At 50.9% G+C, this 14,896-nt stretch overlaps 6 protein-coding genes across 6 annotated transcripts; 1 reads left to right on the plus strand and 5 right to left on the minus strand.

The window, feature by feature from the left end:
* On the minus strand, window positions 1-1,099 carry COL26b_006057 (uncharacterized protein; the record flags this gene model as incomplete). Its single annotated transcript, XM_053178883.1, has 5 exons — window positions 1-143; window positions 211-363; window positions 437-734; window positions 795-1,004; window positions 1,067-1,099. The coding sequence occupies 5 exons, from the start codon at window positions 1,097-1,099 to the stop codon at window positions 1-3; spliced, it is 837 nt and encodes a 278-aa protein (XP_053037190.1).
* An 881-nt stretch (window positions 1,100-1,980) lies between these two features.
* COL26b_006058 (uncharacterized protein) lies at window positions 1,981-3,266 on the minus strand (the record flags this gene model as incomplete). Its single annotated transcript, XM_053178884.1, has 4 exons — window positions 1,981-2,339; window positions 2,396-2,551; window positions 2,618-3,146; window positions 3,237-3,266. The coding sequence occupies 4 exons, from the start codon at window positions 3,264-3,266 to the stop codon at window positions 1,981-1,983; spliced, it is 1,074 nt and encodes a 357-aa protein (XP_053037191.1).
* Window positions 3,267-6,104: 2,838 nt separating this feature from the next.
* Window positions 6,105-7,177, minus strand: COL26b_006059 (uncharacterized protein; the record flags this gene model as incomplete). Its single annotated transcript, XM_053178885.1, has 4 exons — window positions 6,105-6,204; window positions 6,259-6,644; window positions 6,703-6,824; window positions 6,967-7,177. 4 exons carry the CDS (start codon window positions 7,175-7,177, stop codon window positions 6,105-6,107), a joined length of 819 nt encoding a protein of 272 aa, XP_053037192.1.
* Window positions 7,178-8,182: 1,005 nt separating this feature from the next.
* On the plus strand, window positions 8,183-8,785 carry COL26b_006060 (uncharacterized protein; the record flags this gene model as incomplete). The annotated part of the gene is made up of 1 exon (XM_053178886.1): window positions 8,183-8,785. The coding sequence occupies one exon, from the start codon at window positions 8,183-8,185 to the stop codon at window positions 8,783-8,785; it is 603 nt and encodes a 200-aa protein (XP_053037193.1).
* A 2,732-nt stretch (window positions 8,786-11,517) lies between these two features.
* On the minus strand, window positions 11,518-12,743 carry COL26b_006061 (uncharacterized protein; the record flags this gene model as incomplete). The annotated part of the gene is made up of 2 exons (XM_053178887.1): window positions 11,518-12,355; window positions 12,589-12,743. The coding sequence occupies 2 exons, from the start codon at window positions 12,741-12,743 to the stop codon at window positions 11,518-11,520; spliced, it is 993 nt and encodes a 330-aa protein (XP_053037194.1).
* An 843-nt stretch (window positions 12,744-13,586) lies between these two features.
* COL26b_006062 (uncharacterized protein) lies at window positions 13,587-14,826 on the minus strand (the record flags this gene model as incomplete). Its single annotated transcript, XM_053178888.1, has 4 exons — window positions 13,587-13,603; window positions 13,715-13,934; window positions 13,986-14,203; window positions 14,337-14,826. The coding sequence occupies 4 exons, from the start codon at window positions 14,824-14,826 to the stop codon at window positions 13,587-13,589; spliced, it is 945 nt and encodes a 314-aa protein (XP_053037195.1).
* Between the last annotated feature and the right edge of the window lie 70 nt (window positions 14,827-14,896).

Here is a 14,896-nt window from a genome sequence, read left to right on the forward strand (position 1 = left end):
TCATGAAAACGTCTTGTCCTGGTTCGTGACCTCGACAGTATCCACGGAGGACTCTCGCTTCGAAGAATGATCGATCAAAGGCTTCAATCCGGGAAGAGCAACAACGGTGATGGCAAGAGCCATCTCCACCATGCTCATGGGGTCTGTTATACAATTGTTAGGCGAATGTTGGAAGACAGAAGACATTTCTCAAAGCCACAGTTCACTTACAAACAAGGTTCTCTTGACCAGTGCCAACCTTCAGCGTGATGAAACGAACAATGGTAGTGAAGATGGTCAAGGTACCGAGGACGAATGTCAGGGTGAGGCCCTTCGAGGCCGGCAGAACACCCTGGATCAAGAGTGCAAGTGGGAGAGCGTAAACTAAACGTATTTCTGGTCAGTATTCACGTATGCCCCGAAGATGTCCTGAAAATAGAGAATGAAACTTGCTTACCTGCAAGGTAGCAGGCAAGGTTCAGTGTGAAGTTGAGGATGAAGGGCTCGGGAGCGTAAAAGACGCTGCAAGCACCGTCTTCCTGCGACCATTGAACGGAGACATCCTTGCCGCAGAAGAAGGTATCATCCCAGAGAATTGCCATGTAAGAAATGCCGACGAAGGCGGTGATGCCCCAAAGAGCCTTGCGCATGACGGGGCTGGTGTCGGCGGGGAAATAAGCCCAGTAGAACGCCAGCATGCTCATCTTCGGGAAACCCATTCCGACATCGTAAAAGTAGTTGGAGGCGAAGGAGATCTCCACCAAACGTCAGCAATTTTGAGAGCGCAAACAATCCGATAGCTCTTGGGAACTTACTTTGGACAACGCAACAGATGGGGCCCAATCGTCCATAACACCGAGTTGGTAGGTCAGGGTGTCGCAAATGATAAGACCGAGAGCGTTGATCGCCGACAGGATCAGAATCCAGTCTGATACCGCCAGCTTCTCACGGAGACGAAAGAGGCGGGCGTAGACACGGAGGCCAACGAATACATAGGAAACCGCCAGCAGAATCCATTCGGATATCTGGTTGCGCGTGGTTAGGATGTGCAAAATGTTGGTCAACCACTTGGGTCAAGTCGGCTTACCATGCAGTCCTTTCCGTCAATGAAGTACGCCATTTTGTCTGATATGCCTTAAATCGCGGACGAAGAGGAAAAGAAACTTGACACTGCGAGTACCACTGCTGTCAAAGTTTTGAGACAGGCGGGACTGCGATCCCATATAACGCCGGACGCCACCACGGAGAAAATGTCCGCCCACGGTGAATGTCGGAAAGCTCTGTCAGCAGCATGCTATGCATGGAAAATGTTCTATTGGCCCAGGATCACAACGACTCTTCTCGGTTGGATGCGCCGAGGATTTGGCAAGGTTGAGTCCGCAACAAGGGGAAGGCGGAGACCGGGGAGGCTTAATCGACTGTTGCGACCGTTGATGGCGAGCATCTCGCCAACATCGGCAGGCGCACCAGTAACTCTGCAGATTCTGCACGAAAGAGCGCCACCCGTTGGTGCATAAATCAGCCCAGGACCCTTTTTTATTTCTTCTTATTCTTTTTTGCCCCTCTGGTGTGTCAGGACAAGGTCGTTGGTTTCTAATATCTGTAGATCTACGGGTTGAGGTAGGATTGCCCAATTTCTCTGTGCGACTGTGCCGCATATTCGCAGATACGCGGTCGAAGCGAGCCTGAATTGGGCATTGTTTCCCACTCAAAGAAAGCCAGTTATTGGTCGTTCGGTTCTCTTCCGTTCGGACCGGCGGGCCCGGGCGATTCCCGCATGCTGTGGCTCCAGGCCTTGCGCTTTTTGGCCCCCCCTTGTTGGTCATCCTGTTGGTTCCGTCTCTCGCGCAGAGCGTCTTCAAAAGTTCACCAGAGCATACAGCTTTCTCCACTCTTGTAAATGATTTTGTATTCGGTACCTCACAGAAACTTTGTTCTTCCCGTCGGACTCCAGGTCCTGAAATGATTCTCAGACCATCAAGATCCTTCACGCGTGATTAACTAGTATCTGGGTCCGGCCTTGGCTTCATCTCCTTCTCCATCCTCGCGTCGCTGATAGGTTACACTAACGCGTTCCGACTTGTATATCACATCCGATCGCTTGAGAGTGTTGAGTTCCACCTCACTTCCAGATTCGTTTTCGGCGGCCACGCGAGTTGTTGCCATGTACGGATCTCTTCCCGATGAAAGCTTGATGTGGGTATTGGCCGTTGGATGCTTGCTGTATCCCAAACCCGCAGAGCCTGACTGGGCTGTCCCGTACTTTGATGTGCTGAGCCCCCGACGGTGGAGGAGCGATTTGAGTGCGGGCAAGGACACCACCAGAATGGCGGCTGATACCTCAGTCATGGACAGCACGTCTGGTTCCATGTCAGCACTAGAGCTCGGCATGTTCTCCTGATTGCTGACAACTTACAAACATTGGTCCACGCTTTGATGGATTCCACGGTAGCAAACCGGCCTACGCTGGCTCCGATTGTGATGATACCAGTCGAGAACGTGGCGATCAAACCGATGATGTAGCGCCTGCTAAGCTGAAGGCCGTGTAGAAGGGGAAATGGGATCGCAAAGACTGTTTTATCCTGTCATTTACTGTGCACAGTAGTAACGCACAGAAGCGGAGATCATAGGGACTTACTTAGAAGATCTGATATGAAGTTCAAGACCCAATCAATCCGAAAAACGTCCTTGGAATCGAAGGTGCTGCAAGTGCCTTTGAGGTCCCAGTTGACTGACACATTTGGACCGCACCAGAAGGTATCCAAAAAGCACGTGGTTACAGCGAATGTCAATGTCAAGGCACTGACTCCGTAGAGAGCCTTTCGCAGCAGCGGCATCGTCTTGGGGATGAGCTTGAAGTAGAATGCCAACATGGCCAACTTGGGGATGTAAATGCCGGTGTCGTAAAAGTAGTTGCCCGCGAATGAAACCTTCATCAACTTGATTTGGTCTGCCACGGGTGGCTCCGGTGCTTTCGGGTCGTACTCGTCCATGCCACCCAGGTTGTACGCCATCGCATCGGTTGTGAACAAGGCAATGGCATCGCATAGAGACGCAATCAGGATCCAATCGCTGAGAGTGAGCTTTTGACGCTGTCGGACAAGTCGGAGAAAAAGACGAGCAAAGACGAAGACGATGGCTAGACTCAGAAGAGTGGCCTCGATGGGCTGGTCCGTGTCTCGCGTTAGCAAGCAAACACTGTAGCAAGCACGCAGATCTGGGGATGCACGTGCGGAGTGCGAATAGGGCTGACTTACCACAACGGCCTCTTTTGCGACACCCGCCATGATGGGTGGCCTTCGGAATCAGAGGGTGTCGACAATGTGCTCAGAAACCATGTGTCAAGGTCGGATGGCACATTGGAGACATATATGCCGAACTGGCAAGCAGAAGAAACTCGTAGCGAGTACGTTTGGATTTAACTTTTCAACGGCATGGCTCGTCGGCACCTCGGGCGAACGCCGTCTTCACAACTGATGGCATCGCTTAGGCATCACATTGGATACATCTAGCTTTGGGGGCTTCATCTACTGTCTCAGGCTAAGAGCTGCAGAACTGCAGGTACGGACACTTGGAACCGACCTGGGATGATGCCGGCGTTGGTCAAGCGAAGGACTCGTGCCGCAAGGGGGTGGCAATAAAGTTTTATCTGCTCATTGGTGCTCATTGGTAGAGCGAACATGGAAATTGAGCGGCTGCAAATCCAAAGGATCGAGCCGAGTGGCGAATCACGGAAGAACAGTGTCTGGACCGAGAAGTCGAAGGTACGAAGTGCGAAATCACGTTGTGTCCAGCTTGGAACAAGGGGTGATGGACCAAATGCAGTCATCTAATACTGGGGCCGCTGCAGATGTGCCTCACAGACTATGCAAGCTTTGATGGGGTTTATGTGGGTTGCTGTTGGCGGAGGATTCACCATTTCGGTATGATACTTGCGAGTTTTGTGGCGGGCAGGTTTGATCACTCTGAATAGGGCTTTGGCAGCCGTCGATTCTGCCGTGACTGCTTTCTTTTTGACTATGCAGTTGCCCAAGAAGTAGATGTTGTGGGAATGAATGCTTCACAGAGTGTGACAGGCAGATTGAAACGATGGACTGGCTAACGCAGCAGGTCTACCCCGGCGAAGTTTCCGATTCAACGGCGGATAAAGCAGTAAAATACTTTCTTTTGTCTCTTAAAGTTCCAGGAAGAACGAGCGAGTCGGATGGTTCGGTTCAACAGAAGAGTCAGTCGTCAGCAGGGTTGTAAGCGACTTGTAAGCGGCCACCCATGGATCCATGCCTTTTGATCTTCGCAACCATTCCAACACGGACGCAGGTAAATTGGCCAAGCTGTGCGGGATCGCGGCGGGTAAATGCGGGTCAGAGGCACGGACGAGAGAGTCCCACTGTCAACTCGGCCAGTTTCTTTTTCGTATTTTTCGACTTTTATTCTGAATTGTGCAAAGTACTATCAAGCTACAGATGGTAGTTGAGGGTCAGTAGCATGAGACTAATGCAGACATCTTGGCAAGAGCAGCACATTGCAGCCTTTGGCTTGATTGGTGGAAATTCATCTTCAAAGACTTGGCAGATAGTGCAAGTGGCTCATGCTTATGATGCACAAAACACGGTTCCGCCGAATAGCAAGATGCACATCAATAGCCGAGTACAATTTCCATAGAACGATGTAAATCATAACACTTGGCTTATCCACAGTTGGACCCGTATTATTCAACTGAATCATTTCACGTTGTGAACAATACCCAGACATTCTTTCATTTGTGTGATGCTTTCATTAATCCGTTAGGCAAGTCAGCGACCGAAAGTTGGAGACACCACACCAAGGCATTTGTGCGGATGGGAGAGGTAGAGGCCCAAAGCTTGGCCACACTTGACTAGCAGAATAACAAATGCATGGACGAGAACCGCCGAAATGGGGCTGAAGCTGACAAATTTAGCCAAACGAATGTCAAATCGCATTACAGAGAGCCTGATCGATAGCAATGGCGCTGCTTTTCGTTGAGAAAGCCCTCGCTAGGTTCATCAAGACCACATGTTACTGTGGTAAAATGAGAGATTCGACAATTCTGACGCGTTGCGGTTTTGACTTCTGGATGGCATTTGGGAAGCCATGACCGAGCTACCCACTGCGATATCATTATAAACATACACCTCGGCTTCATTCTTGTATTAATAAAGTGTCATTCATTAAATGAGGTTCCCACTTTCGTTGCGCAGCTGAAGAAATCCATGTTCTCCGGCGCTCGGCCGAACTGGATGATCGGCATCAGCGGGGGGTGGCCCGTGAGAGAACCCACTTTATCGGGCCAAAATCCCGGCCAACCCGGAGCATTTGCGATCGGGGGAAATGCTTAAATGCGTCGATCGATTGGGGGCCAATGCGAGGTCTTTTGGCACGCCGGCACAGATGTCTGGTGAAGACAGGGGAGCTCTGTCCTGCCACCAGGACCAGATTATTGTGATGGGCGCTGGTCGATCTTGATCAAACCTGGAGAACAATGGACTCGGTATTCATAGCAATGGCGAAGGAACTTGAGTGAGAGAAAGATTGTTTTCATTCAAAATGCATCGCTGACTTTTCCGTGTCGCACACCGGAAACATACTACGCTTGTTCATTCCTTGCCCATGGCTCGACAACGAGTCTGACTTGCTCTATGTCCCTTCCGATCAATATGCAAATTACCATTGATACGCATAGTCGCCCAGTACATGATAGAAAAAAGAAACGCTGGATCCTCCAACTCCAAAATACCCATCAATAGTCGTACACTAGTATTACTGTAATTTGATTTCGAAGTTTGCATGGCGCACTGCGCTCTTGTCTTCTTCTAAAATCACTTGCTGGCTCGACATGCTGTTCATCTCAACATCGTAGTGCGAACGAGTGTCGAATTGCGAATACTCGCTTCGTGGCCCGCGAGAAGAATTGGATGGTCCGGCGTGCTTGACGCGTGAATTGTCGTGAGAGGAACCCATGATTTTGGGCGCGATAGACCTGAAGAACCTGCGCAATGTCGGCATCGAGCCGCAGATGATGAACAAATTCACTTCGACGAATCTGGATCTCAAAGTGTCAGTGAGCTGTCCGTCATGACGGCATACAAAGACAAAAGACAGAGTACTCACGACCAGACGTTGGCGGGCGCGGCAACCCAAGCCGGATCTGTGGATTTGAGCATGGCTTGGAGATAAACCATGCGAACAACGGATGTGGTGACAGTCCTGTAATCTGAGTCAAAAACGGGCTACAGTGCAGGTTTGGAGAAGCAGACTTACAGGGATCCGATTCCAAACATGATCAACGCACCAACCTTGACAACGGGGCGCATCTGAAGACGCAGCACCATTGGAATAGGGATCAAAAAGAGAACAACATCGGACACAATGTTTGACGTAGCAATAGCCATGTAAAGCATCGCGCTGTTCAGCGGTCTGTGGGTTTCCGACACCTCGACATATGGATCCCAGTTTGCACGAATCGGCCACGTGCCAAACAGGAGCATCGACGCAATCACGACGGTGTAGCAAAATACCATGACGATACCTGCGGTGATGGCTTGGCGATACCATGGGAGAGGGGAGATCTTGAGATACGCGAAGAATAGCGAGGCTTTCGTTGAACCGTTGGCGCAGATGAATATCGGAGCGACGATGTAGCTGACCTGAAGACATACGGATGTTAGTAGATGCCTCAACCTGTGTCGAGTTCAGAAGACTTACGAGAGCCTGCTTGGCCCAGACATTAAGGGACATTTCCCAAGCGTGGTGGCCCAAGCCGCCAATCGCGCAAGACCCTGACGTCTTTTGCTTAGCAGAAGTCTTTGCAGGCAAAGGATTCTGACCTACAGGTTTGTAAAGATTGCATGGCGATGGAGCATATCTGACCTCACGAGTCAGCGACTGGCGACAAAAGCAACACAAGCAAACTTGCGTCTTGGTGAACTAACCCAGGCAATGAGCATCAATGCTAAATATAGCAATCACGATCAGTTGGAGTTACGTTGGCAGCGAGAGTAATTTCGGGCTCACCATCATCGATCTTCGGCCCATCCGAAAATACCAACTTGGTGTAAAACCTTTGGACTAGGCATACCAGAGCGAGTGGACCCAAGATGCCAAACACCAGGTAGTGTTCCAGCACACTCTGCCGCTGCGGGTTCTCAAAGTCGACGACATAGCCTTCAGGAGGCGACATCACTGTGGTTGTGCCATTCGTGACTGGGTATTCGATAGCCATCAGAACAGGCCACGGGGCGACCACGTCCCCAAAGGATTGCGGCGAGGGCGGCGGTGTAGAACGAGAAAGGCAGAGAGAAGCGAGAAGGAATCAACCGGCGTTTGGTACAAACGGCCAAGGAGAGGCTGAAAGTGACTGAAGATGGCACGGACAAACCGGTTGAGCTCAAGAGAAGGAGAAGAAGCACAAACCAATCTGTGACAGTGCGTCTGTTCGAGATCTGCTGGGTGTATTATATCCAACCGTCGTGATGGCAAACTCCTTTTCAAGTAATTCGCAAGCCGTCAGAATACCAGTCGGGCGTTGAGTGGTGTTATCAATATCGGGGACCATCAAGCCAAATTCCCGGGGTCTCGGGTCTGTGGTATTAAGTTCATGAAAAGAGACAATATCTCAACGCCAGACCTCCTTCTGAGCAGCCCAAAAGTCATGCCTGTTTGCCTTGGCTTGTAGACTGCAGAAGCTTACGGCCGGTAGGTAGGGCTATCGATGCTTGCAGTCCACGAGACTGTTGGTGCAAGATCGGAGACCCCTGTTCCAACTACCAGGGGAGCTGGTCCACCGTGTTTGCTTGCTGGAAGAGAAATTGGGCCAATCCAGATGGGACTGAAGTGCTTACCATATTTCTTGCGCATGAATCTGGCAGGGAGCTGCGGCTCACCGGAGGAAGCAAACAATACCAATCCAGAGGTTCCGGCCGGATATCCAATATTCCAGTCCAGCCGTTCTGATTCCCACGGAGTTCTTCTCCCGATAGAGACACCACCTACCCAAACGTTAACAGATACACTCGCACCGCCTAGAATCCGAGAGTCCTTAAATGGTACATTACGGTCCTCTTCTTGTGTCAAGATCGTCCCGGATAAAACCAGCGACTCCTGAATCTTCCCAATCTACTCTTCAACCGTTCGATCTTGTCCACATCACACCCCTACTTCTTTCCCTATCCTGTTGATCGTCATCATGGTTCGCATCGTCCCCTTCACTGTTACCACCATGCTCTTCGCCAGCAGCGTGGCGATCTGCACGAGAAACGGTCTCACGCAGATGTTGACCCACGTCAAACGTCACCCAAGCTACACGCAGACTGAGTTCTGGGACTACTGGTACACCCAGCATGCGCCTAAGGTCGCTCCCTTGGCGTCCTACTTCAACATCTCGCGTTACCAACAGGTTCGTGATTCACTTTTCACCATCCACTATCCCATCTGGGTCACGTCTTGGACAATCGCTTACCCGTCGCAGGTCCGCATTGGAGGTCTTGTGCTCCCTACCGAGGCCGGTGCAACTGAGCCGGCCTCTGATGTTCCTGTCGAGTTCGATGGAGTTGCGATGTTTCTCTACCGCTCTCCTGACGATCTCGCTGCTATGATCTCTCACCCGTACTACACTGAGGTGGTTCTTCCTGATGAAGGCGTCTTCATTGACAAGTCTGCCTTTGGTGGCGGTCAGGTCGCTTCCTTCGTGGGCGCTCACTTTGAGGTGGTGGATGACAAGAAGGATGTCTGGATTGGTAGCGATGCAGACAGGGAGAAGTACCAGCAGCTGTTCGATTCCTACAACTAAGAACAGCTCGAAGTCCCTGGGTAGTGATCACGAACGGCGACTTGCATGAACAGCATGTAAAACGGTTGATGGATCTAATCGGAGTGCGAGGATCATTGTAGATGTAGAGGCCAATGATGATACAATTGGACTTATCGCTCAAATTTAGGCTGCCCATCATTGCTGGAAAGAGAGGCGTTCGTGATCGAGGACCGCCATGATCGCGGGTCACCATGAGAACATGTGTCTTGGCTGCCGTGAATGCCCAGAATCCAAGCCTGCACCGATCCCATTGAGATTGCCGGTGAACACCTGGAGTGTCATTTTGCCAAGTGTATGCCAGCGGCAGGTGAAATGTGGAACACCACATGACGGCCATCAGTCAATCTCATCACATCCATGCTGCATTGACTCTCATTGAGTGCACCTGCCTGCACGGCGTGAGACGCCAGCCACGGCGTGGTCAACTCTAGAGACGTATGCCAGCTCACGAATCCCACCTTACTTTTTGATCAGAATGAGCTCGACATCATTGGCCCTATCTCCATGGGAGTTACCCTTCATCTCGTCGGCTTCTTGGGCCCCTGGCCATGGTTAGAGGTCTGAGAAAGTTGGCTCGTGTCACCTGGCGGGCCTTCATCAAATGTTTGCTTCTTACCGGGCTTGGCTACCTGTACTTCCGGGTCCATGATAGCAGGTGGATACGACCATATTCCGCAGTCATTGTTCTTGCTTCGACAATGGGCTTGTGTGATTTACAACAGGGGCTCGATGGGAAGAATCTCAAGTTTTGACGTTGAAAATCCGAGCCTGGTCGGAGGGGTTGCAGCGGGTCGTCGAGAGAGTGTTGTCGTTGGATGGCGGCCCTACCCCTTGCTGTATCTCTCCTCGGGATTGGTCTGTTGGCGTCGGTTCGAAAGAGAGCAAACTGGACCCTTGCGTCAGAACGAGTTCCAACGAGACTCGGGATTGGTTGCCGCCCAGATGGTAAATGAGCACACCCTTTGTATCGTCTGAGTGCCACATAATTCACACCGAGGCAATGCACGCGCAGGGATCGCGTTTACTGCTTTTGGAAGTCATGGTGCGAATTGTGATCATGGCGGAGCGGGAGCTTGTGTTCTTCTCTTCCCCCCGGACGTGCAACCCCGGCATTGACATCTTGGCGGTCTGATAGCAGCCATTGGCAATCCGTCTCGCCCGGGAACTGAGCGGGTTTGGTCCCAGTATTATGGCTTCTGTGTCTGGTTAGTGCGGGCGATGAGTGAACAGCCGCCTGAAGTTTGGCATCGAGAAACGATATGTCATATTCAGGCCGTGGTAAAGGCGGCAAATGCGCGGAAATAAGAGACGCACCGAGAAAGTTACCGGAGCTCAAGAGGAATGTCCTTGTTGATTGTGGCGTTGACAGCACGAGGCCCCTGACCCGGTGTCCCGGAAGAGCCCACGACGAACGGGTTGCCGCATACGAACCGAATAGTTGGGGCTCTTCCAGAAGATGTCCAAGGCTGAAAGACGATGCAGGTTCCCTTTCGCTAGTTTGTACGATCCAGACCGGTCCGAAGACTCTGCTCGATCTCGGTTCCATCGAAATCGTATGTTGGGGCAGTGTTGACCCTGCTCTGTAAATATGTGCATCCTCTCGGGCTCTTTGTGATTTCAGTAACCTCCACTAGAGTGAATTGAAAGGGTGAGGCTTCTCAGTGAGCTTTTTACTTCTCAGCAGTCATCGATGTTTCTGCACTGTCATTTACCCTGACCACACCCACTGTTTCATGGAAGGCAACCTCATAGCCCAAACCCGGGTTGATGGCTCCCTAAATAAACATCGGACTTGACCGGAACGAGTCGACGCATCGTTTGTAAGTCCGATGAAAGAGACAACAAGAGCCAAGTGACCATAAAAATATGGAGGGTAGCAGTTTTGGGAAATTTCTAATCAATAAGGCTTATCGGACGGTTCCGGGATGGGTTCGTTTGATGAGAGATTTGTGTAGACTCTGGAGCACGTTGCATTGAAATGGTATTACAAGGAACGCAAAATCCCCTACACGCTCGTCTTCGCTCACTGATGAGCAGCTGTGAGTGTTGAAAGGCCTGTCTTGTGACTTGTTGGTGTCCGTGGAATCTTGTCGGATCGCATCTGTCGGCGGTCCCCTCGACCCCGTTGGTATTTGCCACCCCCGTCAAGTTTGTGTTCTCTTTTTGCTAGGCTGGTGTGATTCAACCAGCCTTTTTCCTCTCTGCATTCTTCCCTCCCTTCAGTGGAAGTTTACTGGAGCCTACTACTACAGCCCGCAGAGAGGGCAAGAGCGCTTTAGACGACAGTCCGTAGCGGCGTAGAGCCGCGGGGACGGATTGAAATCCTTGGGATACTCTGGATCTTTTACTTACGCCAAGAATCAGAGGCCCAGCCCGAGTTTGCGGACCTTTTCTTCTTCGTGTGCAAGATACTCACATAGTCAAAGGTCAATATTAGGCGTCCTCCTACTCCGGAAACTTGTGGTGGCCAGTGAAGAAATCTTCGCTTCCATCATTTGACGAAGCAACTTTTACAGCTGACGGAATTGTGCGCAGAGACAAGTCGCTACAATTTACTCTCTGTGCGGTGTTGACATTATCGTCACAACCTTAAAACCTTAAAACATCGACACAGCAGGGACCAGGGGAGAAGAGCAGCTCTGAAGATCTGATTCAACAACATAACGTTCCATTTGATTCAATGCCTGTTACTTTACATGAAAATGATCAGGTCAAATTTTCACAGGCTGTCGGGCATATCGCATCAGACCCTCCTGAGTGCAAGACAGCAGCAGAGTCTCATTCTGCGCATTCCAAAGCCTCTGTGTGATGAGAACCCTCCCGTCGCCAGCCCATTCAGTGGTCCTTAGACATACCATCCACTCGTCTACCTTTGCGTTCGGGTCGTGGAAGACTATTGAGTGGTTCAAGGTGATTTGCATGCCCGGTGTACCTTTCATCTTGCCAAACTCTGCATTCGAGGCCATATGAGGCACAGATAGGGTCCAGATATCTGTCAGGTATGCCAGCGCAGAGAGATGAACAGCTTGAGAGTCAACCGAAACCTTTGGGGCGCGTACAAAACTAAGCGACTCGAATCTCGTAGGGTCGGCGGTAGTCTCGTAAGGCAGAAAACGCCAGTCAAACGGGTTCGGCAGGGCCTCCACGATGTTCGGGGGAATACCCATGTAACTTTTGATCGCTTTGTAGCCGGGTTCGATGTCCTCTGGAGCCTTCTTATTCATACTCGGCATCTTCATCCCGTATTCGAAGATGTTTGATGGATCTTTCTTCGTTGTGTACTTCTGGAAACTGATGAATGCCATGAATATGGGCTTGTCATTTTGAATGGTCCGCACGACTCTGGTGGCAAAGGTCCGTCCATCTGCAACTCTCTCGACATGATGAACAAGTCTAGAGTCTTTGGAACCTTGGCGTATGAAGGTTGATTGAAGGGAATGCACGTAGTAGCCGGGGAACGGCAGCGTCTCTTGGGCCGAGCGGATCGACTGCGCGAGCAAGAAGCCTCCAAAGATGCCTCGAGCCTCTGAAGGAGGGTCCCACGGGCGACTGTTTGTTTCGGTCAGCCAGCTCTCAAGATGCATCAGCGTAAAAGCAGATACCGGTCTTATTTTGAGCGTACTTTTCGTTGGCGTAGACATCTGACCCGCCTTCAGCATAGGGAACGACTGAAGTGCATGCCTCGACAGGCATCACAGGGCGGCGTGAAGTCATCTCTTTCGACAGGAGAGACAGTGATTCAAGATATCCTCTTATCAGGAGACCAAAATTGAACGGTTCACCGCGCCACCTCGGCGATAGCCAGATCATTGGCGACCAACCACCTGCGAGCCCAACCGCCAAGCAGCTCGCCAAACGCCGCAACCTCGGCAACGGGCATCACAACCGCATTTGAACTGGTTTGACTAAGCACATCCTGCAGTGACACCCCGGGCATTTAAGCGTCGACCGGGGAGGACATCTCGAAACCGCTAGCACCTCCGGGGTTTCGTCGGTAGCGAGCGTGTTGGAAGTGATCCAATCAGTTGAGGTGGGCTAAATCCTCCCACCAGTCCCCGGTTATCTTGACCTGTCAGCAGCGAAATAGCGCCATTGTATCTGTTTGCGATCCCATTATCATGACACGCCATGGAAATTAAGGTTGATGTTCTATATGAAAGTTCATTGAATTTATTCCGCGTTGAAGTTGTGAACATAAACTTGACAGCGAGGCATTACACTTTCAACATCCGTACAGCCACCCCGTGCTGTATGCCCTAGTGCCATTTTTGAGGAGCTTGTTGTGAGATTATGTCAAGGTCTATGGCCTGGGAAAAGAAATTCTATCATCTATTCATAATTCATACAGACTACATCGTACACAGTTTTGCGATGGTTTCCCATCAATGTTTCTTTTTACCGTGGCAACCTCACCCACCCGGTTTTCATAGTTCCCGTCGGAGTGAATCGAGGAAAAGGGTGTGCTTCGGTATTGAATACAACCTCAGTCAACGACATATAATCTGTTGGGGAAAATAGCAAGTACAGGTACTTGAGAGTCTCGGCCTGTAGAATGCTTCGTCAGCTCAGATCACCAGAATTGATTCATCGTTCATTTCTTACCAGCCAAAAACTCTCCATGTTGTCTCTTGTTGACGGTGGTACTGTTCGCACATCATTGAGGCTCGTAAAGCCTTCTCCGTCAGGGGCCATAGTGTGCTCCCGAAAGGCTTGGAAGATTTTCCAACCCCATTCTCGGTACATTGAATCGCCAGTTACGCGGTACATCATGAAGAGACTTTCAACTGTTTCGGGTCTCTGCAGATTGTGCGCATCCAGAGGCTTGATGATGAAGTCTTTGTGCCATTTCGATAGTGCTGAAGTGGAACGATGTCAGAAAAAGCCTGCATTCACTAGGAAAATACTTACTGCTACTAGCACTACGCTGCTTTCTATCCCCAGGGTTCGGTTGCAGGTCGTATTCTGTGGCGTTGAACCATGCGATCTCCGGCGCAAGTCCAGTGTCTGTGACAGCGTACATGCCCCAACAGATTTTCATGAGTTCGATGGCAAGTTTCACATCATCTTCATGATAGGGCGTCCATTCCGGATCGCGACGAGCTTCGGCTAACGTTCGGCCCTCCGTAGCCTAGGTGCATGGTCAGACATGGATGCAAAGGGCCGACTAGGAAATACTCACACCCATAGCAATAGTACCAGGAAGAAAGCAAACAAGATGATCCATTTTGGGCGAGAGAGCACCTCCAACCCCCGCGGGAAGTTCAGCGATGTACTTCAAAGCAGCATTGCGTGTTGTGGTGACGAGATGCTTTTGAATCCCATCCAGTACGTCTTCCCACATGTCACGATAAATCGTCTCTCCCGTCTGGAGGTACTGCTTCGCGAGGTACTCTACTCCTGAATTAGAACACAACATATAACAAGAGGATAAGTCACTCACCATAGTATGAGTCACCCCGACTTCCGAGCCGAATCTCTCTTGTGGTGAAGCGACCATGATTGGGATGCACGAAGATCGGCAACAACCCACCTTCCATCTTCTGGTCATCAAGTACCTTCATCACATGCTCGGCCTTCTTCCAGTAGACATCGTTCCCTGTCAGATGTGACAGATACTTCATCTCCAACTGCACTGTAGCCGCTTCTGCCGTCGAAGAAGAGCCGCCATCGGCATGAGATGGGATACCCTTCCTCTGGCCGATGTTGACACTGGCATAAGGGATGCCTGAGTTGCTGTCGAAAGCAACAAGCAGCCGGTCCGCCAAGTCGATTGCCTTGGAAAGGTACACAGAGTCTCTCTTTGACGCGGCGTGGGGTAGTTGGGTCGAAAGGTAATGCGCGGAGAGTAAACCACCCAGCATGCGAATAGTGGTCTCGAAAGTGTTGACATCCTGGTCCTGGTCCCAGGTGAGACTGCGGTGAAGCCACTTGCGTGCATCAGAAAGAGGCTCCGTCAAGTTCATGAGCATCATCGTGTCGAGGCTGTCAACGATGATCCATCCTAGGCCTGATGGAGACATGTTTCTGCCCGTCTTTGCAAGTGGGTGGAACACATCATTACCTAGAAGCTTAGCATGTGCTTCTGGTTAC

Source organism: Colletotrichum chrysophilum, assembly GCF_026319265.1.
Source record: "Colletotrichum chrysophilum strain AFK26 chromosome Unknown scaffold_43, whole genome shotgun sequence".
In the NCBI taxonomy this organism is placed as follows: domain Eukaryota; kingdom Fungi; phylum Ascomycota; class Sordariomycetes; order Glomerellales; family Glomerellaceae; genus Colletotrichum; species Colletotrichum chrysophilum.